The sequence below is a fragment of the Glycine soja genome, chromosome 9 (genome assembly GCF_004193775.1).
Source record: "Glycine soja cultivar W05 chromosome 9, ASM419377v2, whole genome shotgun sequence".
In the NCBI taxonomy this organism is placed as follows: domain Eukaryota; kingdom Viridiplantae; phylum Streptophyta; class Magnoliopsida; order Fabales; family Fabaceae; genus Glycine; species Glycine soja.
This window is the reverse complement of record NC_041010.1, coordinates 35,527,491-35,545,611: the sequence shown is the minus strand read 5'-3', so window position 1 is coordinate 35,545,611 and position 18,121 is coordinate 35,527,491. Positions and strand designations below refer to the sequence as shown.

The 18,121-nt window shown below is 32.0% G+C and overlaps 2 protein-coding genes across 5 annotated transcripts; one reads left to right on the top strand and one right to left on the bottom strand.

Moving 5' to 3' along the window:
- Window positions 1-4,353: 4,353 nt before the first annotated feature.
- Window positions 4,354-7,441, top strand: LOC114368603 (receptor-like serine/threonine-protein kinase At4g25390). 2 transcript variants are annotated; one of them, XM_028325815.1, is made up of 2 exons: window positions 4,354-6,636; window positions 7,132-7,441. In XM_028325815.1, the coding sequence occupies exons 1-2, from the start codon at window positions 4,583-4,585 to the stop codon at window positions 7,424-7,426; spliced, it is 2,349 nt and encodes a 782-aa protein (XP_028181616.1). In that variant the 5' UTR covers window positions 4,354-4,582; the 3' UTR covers window positions 7,427-7,441. The 2 variants fall into 2 exon arrangements, with proteins under 2 accessions (XP_028181616.1, XP_028181617.1); XM_028325816.1 differs by having other exon boundaries at window positions 4,356-6,636; window positions 7,118-7,375.
- Window positions 7,442-9,325: 1,884 nt separating this feature from the next.
- On the bottom strand, window positions 9,326-14,591 carry LOC114366866 (transcription factor bHLH118-like). 3 transcript variants are annotated; one of them, XR_003657063.1, is made up of 5 exons: window positions 14,093-14,591; window positions 13,456-13,794; window positions 13,187-13,364; window positions 12,176-12,246; window positions 9,326-9,651 (listed from the first exon to the last, which is right to left on the bottom strand). XR_003657063.1 is itself a non-coding variant. In XM_028323884.1 (3 exons), exons 1-3 carry the CDS (start codon window positions 14,489-14,491, stop codon window positions 13,281-13,283), a joined length of 822 nt encoding a protein of 273 aa, XP_028179685.1. In that variant the 5' UTR covers window positions 14,492-14,591; the 3' UTR covers window positions 12,609-13,280. The 3 variants fall into 3 exon arrangements, 1 of the variants encoding a protein (XP_028179685.1); XR_003657064.1 differs by lacking the exon at window positions 9,326-9,651 and adding an exon at window positions 10,286-10,493; XM_028323884.1 differs by lacking the exons at window positions 9,326-9,651; window positions 12,176-12,246 and having other exon boundaries at window positions 12,609-13,364.
- Window positions 14,592-18,121: the final 3,530 nt, after the last annotated feature.

Below are 18,121 nucleotides of genomic sequence, written 5' to 3'. Positions count from 1 at the left end.
GGGAGCGGAATTTGTGGGGGTTTCAGTTCAAACAATGAATATTGTTGGGTCATGCATGCCTTAGTCTCACATGGTTGTATCCTTTTATGGATAAGGGTACCCTACAAGTACAACTACCATCCTGTTCCTGTGTGGATATGTCTTCTTAGATCAATCGCTTTCTTCTCTGATTCTAGTCGATGTGTGCGTATCTAATATTTTTTTTTTTTATAAAGTTAGAGTAAAGTACTCGACCAAAAAGTAGTCAAATAGTAGTTTTGTATAGAAGGGCAAGAGCAAGACTGTATAGAAATGAATGAATTAATAAGATTTTGAGGGTAAAATTAAGAAGTTATTTGCATTCAGAAAATCAAAGTTCGGTACATTTGTTAGGAGTGAAAAAAATTCCTAGGTGACATTTAATAAGAAAGTGGATACATCTTTCAAAGAAAAAAAAAAAGAAGCAAATCTATGTCAAATTATCAGAAAATAAAAATAAAGCAGAAATTAAAAAATGTATTTCTTCCAAAGTTTACACAAGTTCATTGTGAACTGCGCCCAACCAAACAGGCAGTGAATTCATCATAAATTTTATTTTCATTACTTGCCAAAACACAATTGTTGCAATAATGTAAATATTAAAATTCAGTTTAATCTTCTCTTAAAATTAAAAAAATAAGCCTTATGTGTAATTTTGTATATAATTATTTTAGAAAAATAACGTTTTCTTAAAATTTTTCAGTTATTTTAAAACAAAATTAAATCACATCAAACCTATCTAAAGAAAGCAAAAAATGTTTGTCATTCAAAGTGACAAGAAGATTGATTCATCTTGACTTTAGATCTCGAGTTTAAAATATGTGTAGGAAGAAAAATAAAAATTAGGAAGTTTTCGCTTCCTTAAGTGAATTTGTTTGAATTAATAAGAATTTCAATTAACTTTTAAATATCGAAAATTCAAGAATAAGAAATACTACTATCAAAAGAAAGCTTTGTTGTAAAAGCTGCAAACTGTCTCATAAATGAGCAAAAGATAGTTATGGGCAATGACCCGTCTCACTTCATGATTTTTAATTTTACGACGATGAGTCGATGAGGATAATAAAGAACTATCATTGGCATGCGACTTTCGACAATAAAGGCACTCACACGTGACATGAAGAAGGAAATTAAATGATGCTTTAAATTGATGTCTAAAGATGGATATGTCTTTCTTTTTTTGGTACATCTGAAGATAGATATTTTATATGTGAATATAAAGTTTTATTTAAAAAATAGCGATTTTTTTCTTATAGATTTAAAGGAATTTAGATGTGTCTATTCTATCTCTTGACCAATACAATATCCTTTTCTGTGAATAGAAATTTTTAATTCATCTTTTCTTTCTGATAGAAAGCAGACGAAGTTTATTAAACAAAATTTCTAAATTAAGTGGTGTATTACACATTTATACAGTAATTTATTTATTTTTCTTTCCCATGTTACTCATTTTATTTATACTTTTTTTTTGGTACATGATGGAAGAAGAAGAAAATAAGAAACAACAGTGAAAAAAATTATACTTTTTTTTTCTTCTATAATTATAAAAAATAGTTATAAAAATAATTATAAGAATAAATTGTTTTCCATTAAAATGCCTATCTTCATTGGGAGCCCGTAAATGACCTTTCCCATTTCATGATAAATCTATGGCCCAATATAGGCCGTGCATAATTAATTTTACTTTACGATATAATTAACATATCTACTAAGCTAGGTAATACAGAGAAGGACTCAAGTAGCCCATGTATTCAATCTTAAGTTTAAGTAATAAAGTGTTATTAAATTTAGAATCCTGCTAACTAATAATGTCTTTAGATAGATTAATTACTAGTTAAGGAGTTAATAATTAATATATTTTCATTAAAAAGTAAGTTAAAAACATATTAAAAATCAGATAAACAGTTTATTAATAATAACATTTTTTTATTCTTTATTTTTATTATTGATTCACTAATTAATATGTACTTCATATTTTTCTTCCCAGTAAAGCTTTGATTTATATAAAGACAACAATGAAAAGGAATGAATCTTTTTCCTATATATATGATCCCAAACAGACCAATATTATGACAGATTATTAATGCCTATTTGTCACTATCACCATACGACAAACTTGCAATTAGTAGATTACAAAGTCAAAATCTACCAAAACAGAAACATCAAGGGCGTTTTGGTGATCTTCATTCTACTATTACCACCACCAAGTGTGGGTCATGACCTCATGGGTAATCATGACTAAACAAAGCACGAGGGTTGGTTTGAAGTAGGAAATTGGAAAGTTTGAAGAAGCATAAAAGGTTAAAACGAAAATTACCTACTCCCCACTTGTCATGCCAAGCTTTTAAACTCTACTTTTCACATCTTCTCTTCATGTTTAATAATTGATGATATTTTATGTAAACCCTTTATATATAGTAGTTAATTAGCATGCCATTACAAAAGTAGTAGGTTTCACATTAGCCCTACCTTAGGCAAACATTTTTTTACTACTACAAATTAATCAATTAATTAACTAAGTACTAGTACCAGCTGTTTTAGCTAACCATCAAAATTAATTCCGCATAACATACATTAAGTGTAAAATTTAAGGCTGACAGTAATTTTAACATAACCCTAGTCATGCATGTAACACAACTCAAAATCATTTATATCAAAATTAATTTTATTAAAATATAAAGTAAACAGAAAGTAAATCCCTGAGATATAGAATCCTTAAAATAAATATAAAACGCTACATAGATTCAATAATATTACAAGGAGAAGCCAGCAAGTGTTTTCAAGACAATAAAAAGTGAAAGGAAAGCATTACAAATGTATTATTATTACCATTTATTTTTATAAAATATATTTGATTTATTAATTTCTTATTCGGTATACTTAAGGCATTTCTTGGCTAGACTCTATTCCAACGTACTACTGTATAGTTTTAATAATTGGTCTTTTCCTTTGCCTTGCATTTAAAGAAAAGAGGCAAATAAACTAATGAGTATATAAAAGAAGATAATATGATATTTGGGCACTGATTTTTTTGTCATAATGTACACATGCATGGACAGAAAAATGATAACAACCGGAAAAGTGCTTTTTACAGATATATTTTGAGACAAAGTCAATTGAGTAACATCAATGCCCAGCCTGTGGAGCAATTGAAGCTGTGCACATAATTGACATAAACACAAGCAAACTAGAAAACAAGAAACAGAGTAGTAATAGAAAAATAAATAAATTCCCAGCCTGTGTAGCTGTGCACATTAACAGAAGCAAACTAGAAAACAAGAAACAGATTAATAGAAAATTTCATAAATAAGTAATAAAAGGAGTACTACTAGCCCCACAAGCCACAAGGATTAGATACAGTTGTAGAAAGGATCTTATATATAGGGTACGTCAGAAGTTTGAGTGTTAAGACACATGCTTATACGAAACGTCTAAATTAGAAGAAGGTTAGATGTACACATCAAACTTGATACAAATTAAATACTAAGTATATTTATACATAAATTTTGCAAAATATAATTCAAAAATATACATATAACCTTTTACTATATTACAAATTTAACTCTATTTTTTTAATGCGAAGAAATTCACTCATTTTGTGACATATAATTTTATCATTATTTAATTTATACTTTTAAAAAATTTAAACTATGATTTGTTTTCAAAATCTTTTATACATCTGACTAAATACCTTGCTAGTCAATGTTTTCAATTTAGTAAAGGATATTTGTTCTGTTTCAATAAATATTTGTACTTTTACTTTCTTAATCAACATTCTTAACGCATTGATTAGGTTTTTTTTATACCAAAAACACATTGATTAGTATTTCACCTAACACAATTTTCTGGATATTCTATTGTATTTCATTCAACTTAACATTAAAAATCTAAGCATAATCTCAAGAAAAGGATAAATAGAATTAAAATAAAAATTACTTAATAAAAGACCACTAATTATATTAATTAAAAACATAACTTTCTTCAATATTGACTTCTAAAATAGTTAAAATATTTAATAAAGAATGCTAACTATCCGTTGACTAGCATCATTGAAAATTTTGCCAACAATATTCAATAAGACATTTTATTTGTTCTTTAAATCATCACTTCAAAAATTTGTATACCCTAAACTAATATAGAACGTATATTCAATATAACTTTTAAAGATAATAAATTTTTTACAATATAAATGTTTTTTTTCAATCTACAATATGAATATTCTATTTATTGATATAATAACAAAATAAATAATAGTAGTACCAAAAACGTACTTGTCCAAACAAACAAACAAGCTCATGAAAAGTCCAGCAAGAAACAGTCATCTCACGAATTACACACACTGACACACATGACTTGACACATGCCATACTCAATCTTCCAAAGTCTTGCATAGATACAATACAAAACCAAAGACAGAGAAAATTCCCTCCACTCCCTTCTATGTTTCTTTCTTCCTTCCATCCATTGTTTACTCTCTTCTTCTTCTTCTTCCCATCACTCAAAAACATCACAACAAAACCATGACCAACCCTTTAACCACTTAACATCGAACATCTCAAACAACATGCCATCCCGACAATTATCCACGTCACCAGACATACCCGACCCGTACCCGTTTCCGCAGCCACCGCCACGTCATCACCACCACCATCACTTTCTCACTCCTCTCCTTGCCGCCACCGTCTCAACATGCTCCCTTCTCCTCCTCCTCATCCTCTTCTGCCACCGCACCCTCACCCGCAAACGCGCCACCACCCACCTCCCTTCTCCGGCCGCCACCTCCCCACCGCACCGCCTCTCCTTCTCCGTCCTCCGTCGCGCCACCAACTCCTTCTCCACGCGCCTCGGCCACGGCGGCTTCGGCCCCGTCTTCGCTGGCACCCTTGCCGGCGCCCCCGTCGCCGTCAAGCTCATGGATTCCAACACCAATCACCAACAGGGCGAGCGCGAGTTCCACAACGAACTCTTCTTCGCCTCGAAGCTCCTCTCCCGCCACGTCATCACCGCCACGCACTTCTCCTCCGACCCTAAACGACGCCATTTCCTCTTGGTCTACGAGCTCATGCAAAACGGCAACCTCCAAGACGCGCTTTTGCACCGCAAGTGCCCCGAACTCTTAAACTGGAACACGCGCTTCTCAATTATCCTCAACGTAGGGAAAGGTATTCACTTTCTTCACTCCTATGACCCCCCTGTAATTCATGGAGACATAAAACCGAGTAACGTTTTGCTTGATCGCGATTTCTGGCCGAGGATTGGGGACTTTGGGCTTGCGAGGTTGAGCTCGGATACTCCGAGGTTTGAAGTTGAGGTTCTGGAATGTGGGAGTGTTGATAATGATGAAGAGAAGATGAAGACGAAGAAGAAGAAGGAGGAGGAGGAGGTTGTTGTTGTTGATGATTGTGGATCGGTGGAGAGTGCTCATAGTGTTTTTATGGAGGAGGGTGACATGGGGGTGGAGCAATCGCCTTCGCCGGAGATGGCGGCGATGACTTCGCCAGAGACCAATTTGGCAGTGGCGGAGGCCTCGCCCGGGTTTGAGAAGGGTAGTGCGCAGAGTGAGAAGGAGGGTGTGAAGAAGATTAATGAGAAAGGGTTGAAGAGTAATTCTGTGAGGGATTGGTGGTGGAAGCATGAGGATGAGGTTGGGGTTGGGGAGGGTAAAAAGGTTAAGGATTATGTGATGGAATGGATTGGTAGGGATGTGAATAAGGAAAGGGTGAAGAGTGGAATTGAGTTGGAAAATGTGGAGATAGGGAAGGAAGAGAAAAATAAGAAGGAGAAGAAGAGAAGGAAGAAGGAATTGGAATGGTGGGAATCAATGGAAGAGGAAAAGTTTGATGGTGTTGTGAAGGGGAAGAGAAGGACGGTGAGGGAATGGTGGAAGGAGGAGTGTTTTGAGGAGAATGCGAATGCGAAGACGACAAAGAAGAAGAAGAAGGAGAAGAAAAAGAGGAAGGGTGGGAGTGTGAAGAGTGATGATGATGAGAATTGTGGTGATGATTGGTGGATGAGTGATGATGCAATGGATAAGAGGAAGGGCAAGAGTAGGAGTAGGAACAACCGTGGGAACATGGATTGCTGGATGGATGGGTTGAGTGGTGAGTTATGGAGAGGGAGGAGGAATAATAGCTTTGATTCTGCTAGTGGGGAGATTCCAAAGAGTGGTGGTGTGAGTAGTACTCCTAGTATTAGGGGAACTGTGTGTTATGTTGCTCCTGAGTGTGGCTATGGTGGGGAAGTGTCTGAGAAGTGTGATGTGTATAGCTTTGGGGTGTTGTTGCTTGTGATCATTTCTGGGCGGCGCCCACTTCAGGTCAGCGGTTCACCCTTGTCCGAGTTTCAAAGGGCAAATCTCCTGTCATGGGCGCGCCATTGTGCGCGAAATGGGAAGCTTGTTGAGCTTGTTGATGAGTCTATTGAATTGTTGGATAAGGAGCAGGCTCTTCTCTGCATCAGGGTGGCTTTGCTTTGCTTGCTGAAGTCACCTGCTCGTCGTCCTTCAATGAAGGAGGTTGTAGGAATGCTCAGTGGAGAATTGGAGCCTCCCCAATTGCCTGTTGAATACTCTCCTTCAACCCCTTCTAGGTTCCCTTTCAAGTCTAGGAGAAAAGGCAGGTGAGTATCTAGTTCTAATATCTGATAACACAATTTCATAATTAGATGTTAAACTAGTATACTGGCAGTGGAAGTTTGCCTTCGACAGAAAAAAATGTATAGGGATTTTAGGAGGGGAAAGCTATGCTCTCACCATTTGAGTTTGCTCACTCTCTTTTATCATCATTTTTTAAATTGTTGTTAACCACTTGTGTTTTGATACCATTGTGGATCAGTAGTGTTTGATCTATGTACATTAGATTCACCTACTTCAGGTATTTTTTTCAAGCTGACTTATAGGCATACCTTTAGTGATGTTCATCTTTTGGAAATTTTGGCCCATTTTCTTGTGGTGAGGACTGAGGCCATCTTTGTAGTTTGCTCTTACTTTTGGAAGTGAAATAACAGCATACCATACCTTTTGTTTACTACAGAAGTTATTCTTTTGTTGTGGTCCATTACTGTTTACACTGCTTTTTTAGAATTTGACTAGCCTTTACAGTTTGTATGGATCAGTTTTGTTCCTAGGTGGAAGAGCCATGTTGGTGATACCAGTTGCAACAGAACATTGGAATTTGAAATGGTTAAATTCTTTGAAGCAGAATCTATCTATAAGCTTTTCTCATGTAATTATGTGTTAATGACTGCAATAGTGAAACCAGGCATACTTCCTTGTATGCAGTTACATGTGATCTCAAAGATTGTATATTTTGGTAAGTACTATAAAGGAAATATTATACTACAACGGTATTTCTTAAAATCCTCAAATTGCATGCTAAATTATCATGTATCAACTGCAGCGATGAACTAAAAAGGTGATAGGAAATTGGCCCCATATATAACTCAATTTGCTTCAACCTGAAATAAATTGTCTTTTAAACTGTGGTGGGGATTGCTTGACTTCAGGACTAGAATAAGGTCATCTTCATACCTCATTTGTGTTGTGGTTAGGTTCACCCATGCAGAACTTCAATAACTTGTGTAAATACTAGTTTTATCATCTGCTTTAAGATTTATTGCTATAGTTCAATCATCATTCTTAGGACTCAAACTTGTCTACAAGCTGCTGATCTGAGACACTGTAAAAGCTATGATGTCTCCCCCTGCCACCTCTAAAATTTAATTTGTATTGAAAATGGGTATTATTTTGACTTGCATGCCACGTCTAGCTCAATTAATAGCAAATGAGATGGAATAGCTTCCCGAACGCAAGACTAGTCCTAATGGATATCGAACCCAACGACAATGAACATCCTTCATATTCAATCATGTGTTTAGATTATAATTTGCATCTTCCAAATCGTGCTTTGTGTGCAGAATTGCGTTTCATCAATAAAACATATGCCTGGTAAAGAACACAGTGTTGATGTCAGATCATGATTTGAGAGGAAAGAAAAAAGTTTACGTTTCAAACTAGTATAATCTAAACATCCTCCTATAGGACTTTAAAGCACACGAGATTTAGAAAATTGAAATTCGTACATTTTTCCGGTAACAGTTGAATATGGACTAATTTAGTTGGTGTTAGGAGAATTGAACAAAAGAATCTGTCTACTAATCGAGGCACCTTAATGTTTTCCTTTTTCTTTTTCATTTTTTCTGTGTATGGTGCGTATATTACTTGGGTATTTACATTGTTGGTTTGAATTGTACACACTAGCTTACCATATAATATTAGAGGGGAATTTGACTGAATAACTACTTTTATCACTCTGTCAAAAAAACAACTACTTTTTTTTATCACAAAATGAATTGAAAACACCATCTATCTTTTGTTTGGGCCTAAAATTACCCCCAAGCTTTTGACAGTGAATTCTCTCTTTTAGTGTGTTCAAATAAGCATTCATTTTCTAATATAGGTTTACAACGTCAACGATTATATTTTGCAATGACTCTTAAGTAATTTGGTTAAGGTATGCTTTATTACTATCATAATTTGGTTTCTGGAATAGGTATATATTATTCTAGAAATACATTTCCAGAAGAGAAAAAGAAAGTTTAAAGGTGCAACACTTTAAGAAAAAAAGGGTATAATGGGTAACAAATATAAAAAGAGTGTGCTCAGGTGTAATTAGTAAAAATTGGAAGTGTAAATAGTACGTATCATCTTTAAATCTGAGCCACTCAAACTTATTGGGCCGCATATAAATGAATAAGGAGGCTAAAACTTCCTTTACTCCCCACACACGTGTATATATATATATATATATATATATATATATATATATATATATATATATATATATGTGTGTGTGTGTGTGTATGTGTGTACCACCACTATTTTAAATTACTGAGGGTCATGAAATAATTGAATACCAAATTAGGTAATTGTATTTTTTATGATTGTTTTTCTTAATAATTTTTCTCATCTTTTTTATGATGTATAGGATACTTCACACCCACTACATTTGTTAGGGAAATTGAATTGATAGAAGAATTGCGTATATGAAATTATGTGATAAAAAATTAGAAAGGGAATAAAGAAAGTGCGACATATAAGATAATTAATGTGATTGAATGTTTTTTTTTTGCCACCTTTCTCCATTTCACCTTTTCTTTCTCAAAACTACAATCTTGTATTTTCTTTTTCACCTTTCTTCATCTCACTTTTCCGTCTTAAAACTTCAATCCTCTACTTTTTAGAGCCACTCTCTTCTGCCCCATTTTCTCGTCAAAATTTTAACTCTCATTTTTCCCATCTAAAAACTTCAATCCTCTATTCTTTGCAGCTACTCTCCTCTGCTCCATTTTGTCAAATCAAAATTTTATCTGTCATTTTTTCCAGCTAGCCTCTTCCGCCCTAATATGTTATTGCCAAATCATAGTTTTAAAATTTTGATCGCCAATCAAAGGTCTGATTGGAACAAACTATCTATCAAATAAGTCATGTAATCAGTTTGGTGTGATCCTATGCAAATTGGCCGGTTCGTGATTAAATTGGTAACCCTGTTGACCCAGTGTGTATTGTGTATTCCTTGAGTCTCGTGCTTAGCTTTCTTCTAACCGTTCTTGTAAACAGGAATCCGATCCCTGAACCTGTAGTTGAGGAGAAAATCATTGGACCAATGCACCATATAAGTTTCTTTGTAAAGATGTCGCAAATATAATATATAGGAAATATTTAATTATTTACATTGATAACATTGATTTTGATTCACATGAACTATCTTTAAAAGACTTGCTACCACTGAGCTAGCGTTATGCACATGATGATACTCATAAATATATATTATTTTTATAATAGAATTTTAAAAATTAATATATACTTGCTTTATTTGTGTAGAACCTCATTTATGGATTTTAATAAATTTTAACTAATGAACTTGTAGGATATATTAATTAATTTGACGCGTTATTTTTTTTTTATAGGTAATGTATAAATTTTTTAATAAAGATACCGATTAATTAATGATTCACTTATTTGATCACTGATTCAATAATTCAGTATTTTAATAAGATTGATTATCAGTTTAATTTTTAAGACTATGGGCCAAATAAAATGCAGTTGTACTGAAAATATATTTTGGAACCTTAGATTTATTTCCGTTGTTTTTTTGTGTGCAACTTAAGAATATTTCCTAACGGATAAATATGATGGAGAGATTAGCAGATCCTATATATTGTATAAGTATTAAATTCTGAGATCTATCGTGGTTTTGCTTCTCAAATGTAGGCTTACTTGTTATTTTTTTATTTAAATTGTCCAACATCATTTGTCTCTTGCTTTAAATAATTGGCTTCAGCCGCGAGAGAAATCTAAACGACAGAAGCAAAAGTATAAAGCATAATTATGTAGGACTAGGGTTATTGATCTTAATTCCACTTTATAGCTTTTATCTTTCATCTCTCGGCTCTGGCATTAGCAGAGATCTGGGGACCTGCATCAGTATCATGTAAATGAAATACCAGACCAAAAAAGTAAACATGATAAACCTTAAGAAATTTTGTATTATATTCATAATTAAGTCCGATATTCTCGATCATAGTAGGGCTTTAAACTTTGCCTTTCAAAGAATGCGGGCCTTTAAAACTTGAATTTCTGACCATTTAATCATATTCAGATATTCTCATTTAAGCCAATATCTCAAATGGTATCAATCCTAATATGGGTAAGTAAATTATCGACCACCAAAATAATATTGGTATATTCATCAACCAAATTTGAGAACAAATATATATTCTACAATAGCTAGTTGCACTCAATCTTTTCTCAAGTTAGATGCATTCTGTAACTACGTACCACACCACAGAATACAATGTTTGCGACTTCTGCTTGAAGTCTAGAGCGTTAGTTCTTTCTCAAGACTCAAGTATTCAACTGGCCACTCATGATTCGTGCATGTTGGAAATTTATTAAACTCGTTACATTCAATTGATTGACCATAGTTTATGCATTCACCTAGGGAAACTAGCTCGATCCTCTCTAGCCCTTCTCTCTTTAAAAGCCAAAACAAATAAAAGGAGAAGGACAGGAACATTAGAGAGAGGAAGCCAAATGACAGAGAGATAAAGAATAATTAGAGAGAAATAGAGAGACTTCATAGAAGAAAGCAATAGAGGGTCCTGACCTATTGTATTTTCAGGGGTATATATATATTGTTTTTTTTATCTTCATAAATTTTAATTTTTTAAAGTAACCCATATCATCATTTAATTATTAATGATGTGACACATATCTGGTTATATCATATTAATTATTATTTTGAAGTAAGATGTAACATATATATTGAAATGTACGTGTATGTATACTATACGCTCATCAACAAACGTGATGATGCAGACGGTTTAAAAATAAAATAAAATTTATGAAAAAAATCAACAAATTTCTTTATTGAAAGATTAAATCTTAAATTTGACTATATTCTACAGGAATTTTAAGCACATTTTAGCAAAAGCTATATAAGAGGATTACTATAAGATATTTCCAAGCATGATATCTATCACAACGGAATATATATTAACATATGTAAGAACTATCCTAAAAAAAACATATGTAAGAATTTATTTACCTAATGTGTACTAATTCTTAATGGAAAACTGTCATAACAGCACAAATCATTGTTTGGGGTGCAAACTCACCGACAAAATGAAGATTGTCACAGGAAGCATACAAAGTTATAACATCTTAAATATTTTTTTCCTTCTTTTTGAAATGTTATACCTATCATCAGTGTCACATACTAATGAGAAACATGTGTTATACGTGTTAAAATTAATTCTTTTAATATGATTTTGCTTACTAAAAATTAGACTGTACGTTAGTATAAAAGTTGTGGAGTTATTTCGATTTTTAAATTATCAAAACTATATGTTAGTATGATGTACATCATATTGTCAATGTAAAGCCACAATGTCCTCACTAATCGTTTTCTAATGAATAAAAATTATTGAGGTAAATGAGTATTTCAATTTTTTTTAAGTGGACATTTCTCCGAACATAATTGATTTCACTTCACTTAAGATGAAAAGCAAGCATATTAATGAATTTCTAAAGCTAAAGATTCAAAGTACCAGCCTAATAGAAAAAAGTTACATATGATTTTGAAATGCGGAGCATCACCTGAAATCTGCGACCGCCAATTTTACAGTTGCAGTGATTTCCGCAGCTACAATTGTTGTCCATTGCTGAAACTGTTTATGTTTAAAAGGGAGCGTAGCATAAGCTTCAGACAAATCAATTTCATAATTAACCTTTTTGTTTATCAGTCTTTCGTTTCCCCCAGTTTAGACATAATCTTCGTTAAAGCAGTAATTTCAGATGTTAGAGTGATTTTACTAAGTAAGCTAAGATATAAATCAAACTGAAATCTCCTCTAAAAAGATATGTTTAACTTTTATAGTTATATATACACTTGTTTTTCCTCTAACATCTAAATTTAAATCAAAATTCAAGCATAAGACAACAGTTTAGAAGCTATACTCAATATCACACAACTCTTCTAACAATATACGCCGTTTCAAAGTGGTGGCATAATTCAAGTAAGAGTGAAGGGTGAAAACTGAATGCTAGATTGATTATATGTCTTAAAAATATCAAATACACACATATGATGTATAAGAGATTCTCGAGGTAAAATAATCCCATAAACTCTACGTTCAATTACAAGGTAACTAAAACTTGCAAGTAAACAATTAACGCACATCTGTAAATTTTGAAAGGAAAAAAAAAAGACAGAAACTGAATCCATTTTATTGCAGAAAAGCTACAAAAGGAATTGGGATAGAGTTCATTTTTGAGTTGTACGATTTTACTGTCTTCTTCCCTCATTCTTCACAAAGAAAGCAGCAGAGTCCAAATCAAAGAGAAAAAAGGGGACAGTTGCCAATGTAAAATTTGCAAGCAAACTCATCCAAACAAAGTCTATCAAGTTAGAAAAGTCTAAAAGAGAAATTCTATGGTAGCCTGAGAAATTTAAGGTTTTAGTACTGATATTTTTTTTACCAATAGTTAAACGAGCTTCCATTTAATGAATCTCTCTTTCTCCCTCTCTCTTTTTCACTTCTCAAACTCATTCAACTATTAATCCAAAAAAATAACAATACTAAAACTCTTAGATTTTTTCTATAGTACCATAGTTAGAGTAGCTCTCCGTTTAAAATGCATGCTATGGGTAAATTTCCTGTTATTAGCCAGATTGTGAGGCTAGCTAGCTTCAACGACAAAATCAATCAGAGCATCTAAAGGTTGAAAATGCTTTGGAAACTTTCTTTCTCAGCTCAGATGGATCTACACTGTTGGAATGGTTCACCTGTGAATAAAGTTCAATATGGAAAATACAGAACATTAGAGTAAATAAATTTTTAGAATAAAGTTAAAAACAAACCCTGAATACTTCTTACCTCACACTGCACACTGTGGAGCAATCTGCCATTGACTTCTGTTGAAAAGAAACTAACAACTTCAAGTCCTTCTTCAGTCAAAAACTGTAGTAACTTTGAAATTTTAGGCTTTTCCTCTCTGAAGACACTGGTGATTTCTATTCCCATAATACCATTTTTCTCGTGGACAGTGAAGTTGCAAGATGTATGCAAGCCCTCATGGTTATTTTCCATATTATTGGAATGATTGGAGAGTTTCTTCAGTTCATCTCTCTTGGCACCAAGCTCTTTGATATGTTTCTGCATGTGCTTTATGTAATTCACTGCCTCGTTCATGTGGTCAGATATTGAACGCTTTCCCTGAAAAAACCCATCACAATAACCCTAAACAACCCAGAAAACTTTTTACCATAACAAATAACCAAAAAAAAAAAAACAGAAAACAGCAGTTATTGAGTGGATCACAGAAATATAGGAGATTCAATATTTAGATTCTTATAAAAAAAAAAAGATGGAGTAACCTGATTTTCAAAAGGGTATCAACTAAAATTGAAATAATTGAGTGATTTTAGTCAAGGAGTTCAAAAAGTAGTTATTATCAGACAGTGTATAGAAAAAGTTAAAAAAAAAATAACAAAAGGAACAAAGGATTTTTCACCTTGATGAACTCAAGAGGGAGAAGGGATCTAAGAGAGGCATAGAAGGTAGCCATTTCTTGTCTCCTTTGCCTCTCAATCTCCTTATGAATCATCTTCTTCTTATGTTCGTTAGAGTAGTCATGATTCTTTTTATTTGCCCCATAGAAAAGTTTCTTTGTTGGTTGGCTGATGCTACTAGTGCTGAATTTTTGGTTGGAATCATTGGCATCCAGAGAAGCATAATCATCCAGAATCAGATCTTGGGACATTTTGTGTTGCAGGTGATGGTGGGGGCTATTAGAAAACTGGATAACCAGCTCATTGCCTCGTTGTAAAGGAAACATGGTACTCTCAAAACTCAATGAATGCTCTAAACTGTCATCAACTTTGGATATGGGGGCTGAAGGAAGCAGATTCATTTCATTTGGGCAAGCTTCCCCACAGGCATCTCACATCCCAAAGATTCCTCTAGATATTCTCAGACAAATGTTAATGACACTTTCTTTTGACAATTTTTTTGTTAACACACTCTTTGTTTCTATAAAAAGTAGTATTAATCAATTAGTTATATATTAAAAAATTATTAAATTTATTGTCAAATTAAAACTTACATAAAATTAATCTAGTGATAAAAATACGTTGAAGAAAGAAAAATTGCATAATTACAGGCCTTTGAAAACGAATGATATTATTTAAAAACACATTCTCACAACATAATTTATATTAAGGAGTGATACACGGGAAGAAAACGTATTATATAATGGGTGATATGACAAAGAAAGATAGAGAAAAAAATAAATTATAAAAAATGTTATAGAAATTTTAAGTGAGGGCCATATGATTATTGAAAAATTAAAATCTATTTAGTGCAATAACTAAAGAGATAAAAATTATTTAATTTTTTTCTCAAAAAATATAATTACAGGATATATTAAATAGTTTTTAAACCAATTCATCGTTCTGTCAAAAAAAATAATTCCAACGTTAATTACGGTACCCTTTTTCGTATCGTTACGGGCAAACTGTACGTAAGAAGTGACCTCATTCGCAGTTTTACATCATAATTATTTGAGAACACTGTTCATAAATGCGACTCCTACACCTTCCATTAACGTTCACATCGCGTATAGATTATAGATTACAAGTTTATAATAATTAGTCAAAGTTAGTTTATAGCAGAAGAGGTTAGTTTTACACTAAGTAATATGAATGAAGAATTAATTTTTTTTGAAAGCAGCAGAGATGTAATTAGTTAGCAATTTTCATAAAGTATTAGTGAAAAGGTTATAAGATAGCTTTTAAAAAGAGATATAACATTAAGAATGTGAAGTAATTTTTTTTGCTTTAGTACGTAACACTAAATTATTGAACCATCGCGATCAGCCAATTGCTTATAGTAATTCATTTGACATGTACTTCGACCTAATTTATGTTAGATAGATGATGTGGTTTTGTGTTTTTCGAGAAAATAAATTTTGCTTTATGCGCCGTGTGACTTTAGGTAGAATATTAAAAGGAACATCAAACGTATAGAAGAAGGGACCTTGAGATAGCATTTAATTGGGTGTTTCTTCATGTCCTACAAACCAAAGCCTTTTTATTTAAAATATAGTAGTATCCTTTGAAATGTTATTGATTTACTCCCTAACCCACTGTTCTTTTCTCCTCATCCCTCTCTTTACATTCATGCTTACCATATAATCATTCTATTTCTAGTTTAATCCTACTTAGCTCAGACTTCGATGACAAATACTTGCAGATGGAGAAACAAGAGTTTGAGGAGGGAAAATGCTAACATTAATTATATATATAATAATTGAATAATAGTTGAAAAAGTTGTGTGGACATTTAATTTTAATTAACAGTAAAGCATATAAGCCAGATTGATGAGATAAAAATATATATTGAGAAAATTATATATGATTTTTCTAATATTACTTGTCTTATTACAGAGGTTTAATTTCTTTCTTTTTATCTTATCTCTTTCCTCCTTTATTCAAAATATTTCACAAAAATATTATTCTGCTAACATTTTTCTTTCATATTTGTATCTCCCACCTAAAAACATCATCGAGAAATATTCCTATCATCAAAGGGACCTTTGGTAGTTATGTAAAAGGAAAAAAAATCACTCGGAGAATGTGTGAGAGAATGCATGAACACCATATACTTTCTCGATCGTCAATTTTATTTCTTTTAAGTGAAGATCGTGTGTTCTCTAATATATATTCGTTCATGTGGGTTTTGATACCAAATAAAAACAAGTGAACAACTAATATAAGAACACTATATTAGTGGTGGCAACGGCTTTACAAATTAAAGTATGGAACAGTATCAACGGGATGATTTCTCTGACGTCAGGAATATTTTTTTTCCTCAACCTTCTTATGTGACTAAGCTGGCAAATTTAAAGCTATATATTTTTTTTTTCGATATAAAAGCTATATATGTTTTTTAAGTCGACATATATACATCATGTGTATATACCCAGATATGCATATTAATTGTTTATTTAGTTAGATAACAATGCTTACTAATAGGGAAGCAGCTTAACTGCTTCTGATCATCCGTCTATAGACAATTATGGGAATATTACTAAAATAGTTAATAGTAGTTATATATAGGAGAACTTGGGATCATGTTCATTGCTAACATATATATTTTGTTCAAACATTGTGACTCATTACAATAAAATACGGAAATTTAAATTAAATTACCCTCTCGTGGTATGTGAGTTTGCTGAGAGTGTATGGTCAGGTCAAACTTACATTAAGTATATATTAATTCATATTACTTTATTAAATAACTTAAGTCAGGATTGTTTAGAGAAAAAAATAATTAAAAAGTTTTTCTATCACCATCAGCTTTGCTGAATCAGCTAAACTGTGAAATGACCCATTTATCATGATTAAATAATGTGCTAAAGGATTAGAACACGTGGTGTTTTCAAGAAAATATACAATCCTTTTATTCGTCTTTTTGTCTATTATATATCGAAACAATAATAAACGTCTAAATCTCTAGTTTTTTAAATTGACTTAAAAGAAGATAAATAGTGAAATTTATTATTTAAAGTGTAAAATATAAAGTTAGTTTCAATGTAAAAGTGTAATAATTAGTCATGTCGATATATTAAATGTGTGATGATATTTTGTTATTAAATTATAATGTTTAAAGATTAATTTAATAATAAATTATATTTTTCGATAGAAAAGAAGAATTATGCCCAGTGTAAAATTTTTTAAATAGTCATTCAATCACAACTTATTGTATATGATAAATTTATTAATTTTTAAAATTATCTTAAAGTAATTCAAATGATGATTTATAATTACATAACGTGTAAAATTATTTTACACTATTAGTACATAAACATTAAACTTTTTTCGATAATTAATTTGACATTCAATTACAAAAGTGCTACAAATAGCAAAAAGTAAATTAAAAAAAAATAGTACTAGGAACACCAATAATGGTCACCGTGGACCTTGGATAATAATTTGGCGTTTGCACGCATGTCACAACTAGACTGTTAGATCAAATTACAAGTCCATTATTAATTCAATAAAATGATTTTTTTTCGGGTATATTTTTTAAATGATTTAAAGTATGACAAAAATTATTTTATTATATTTACTCAATTAAAAACTATTAAGAATAAAAGTACTGCTTATTGCACTTGATGCCCTTTCATTTTGGATATTACTTTTAATTTCATATCCAAACCCAGCTTCTTTTACGTCATAAATAAAAAAGAAAGAGAAAACTTAATTTATCTTTTTTGATAAACCAAATTTCCCCTTCTCATTAAATATTGCCATATTAGATTTAGGAGTGGGTTATTTTTATCTTGTTTTAGAAAGGGTTAGTGTTAAGAATAATTCAAAGTTTAAAATAGGCTGTAAACTGTCAGTTAGTAAGAAAATTGGTTGAGTTTGTTTCTCATAACTAAAAGTAGTTACTATTCACCTACTATATAAGCAAGGTCTTTTTTGTAATTCAATATAATCATTTGATCAATATACAATTCTATTCATTCCTTCAAACTG

What these genes read in the sequence shown, in the direction of transcription:
- LOC114368603 (XM_028325815.1), top strand. Translation starts at nt 4,583, where the DNA reads ATGCCATCCCGACAATTATCCACGTCACCAGACATACCCGACCCGTAC. An exon ending in AAGTCTAGGAGAAAAGGCAG is followed by an intron (nt 6,637 to 7,131) that starts GTGAGTATCTAG and finishes TGTATGGATCAG; the next exon opens with TTTTGTTCCTAGGTGGAAGA.
- LOC114366866 (XM_028323884.1), bottom strand. Translation starts at nt 14,491, where the DNA reads ATGAATCTGCTTCCTTCAGCCCCCATATCCAAAGTTGATGACAGTTTA. An exon ending in TCCCTCTTGAGTTCATCAAG is followed by an intron (nt 13,795 to 14,092) that starts GTGAAAAATCCT and finishes GGGTTTTTTCAG; the next exon opens with GGAAAGCGTTCAATATCTGA. An exon ending in TCCACAGTGTGCAGTGTGAG is followed by an intron (nt 13,365 to 13,455) that starts GTAAGAAGTATT and finishes CTTTATTCACAG; the next exon opens with GTGAACCATTCCAACAGTGT.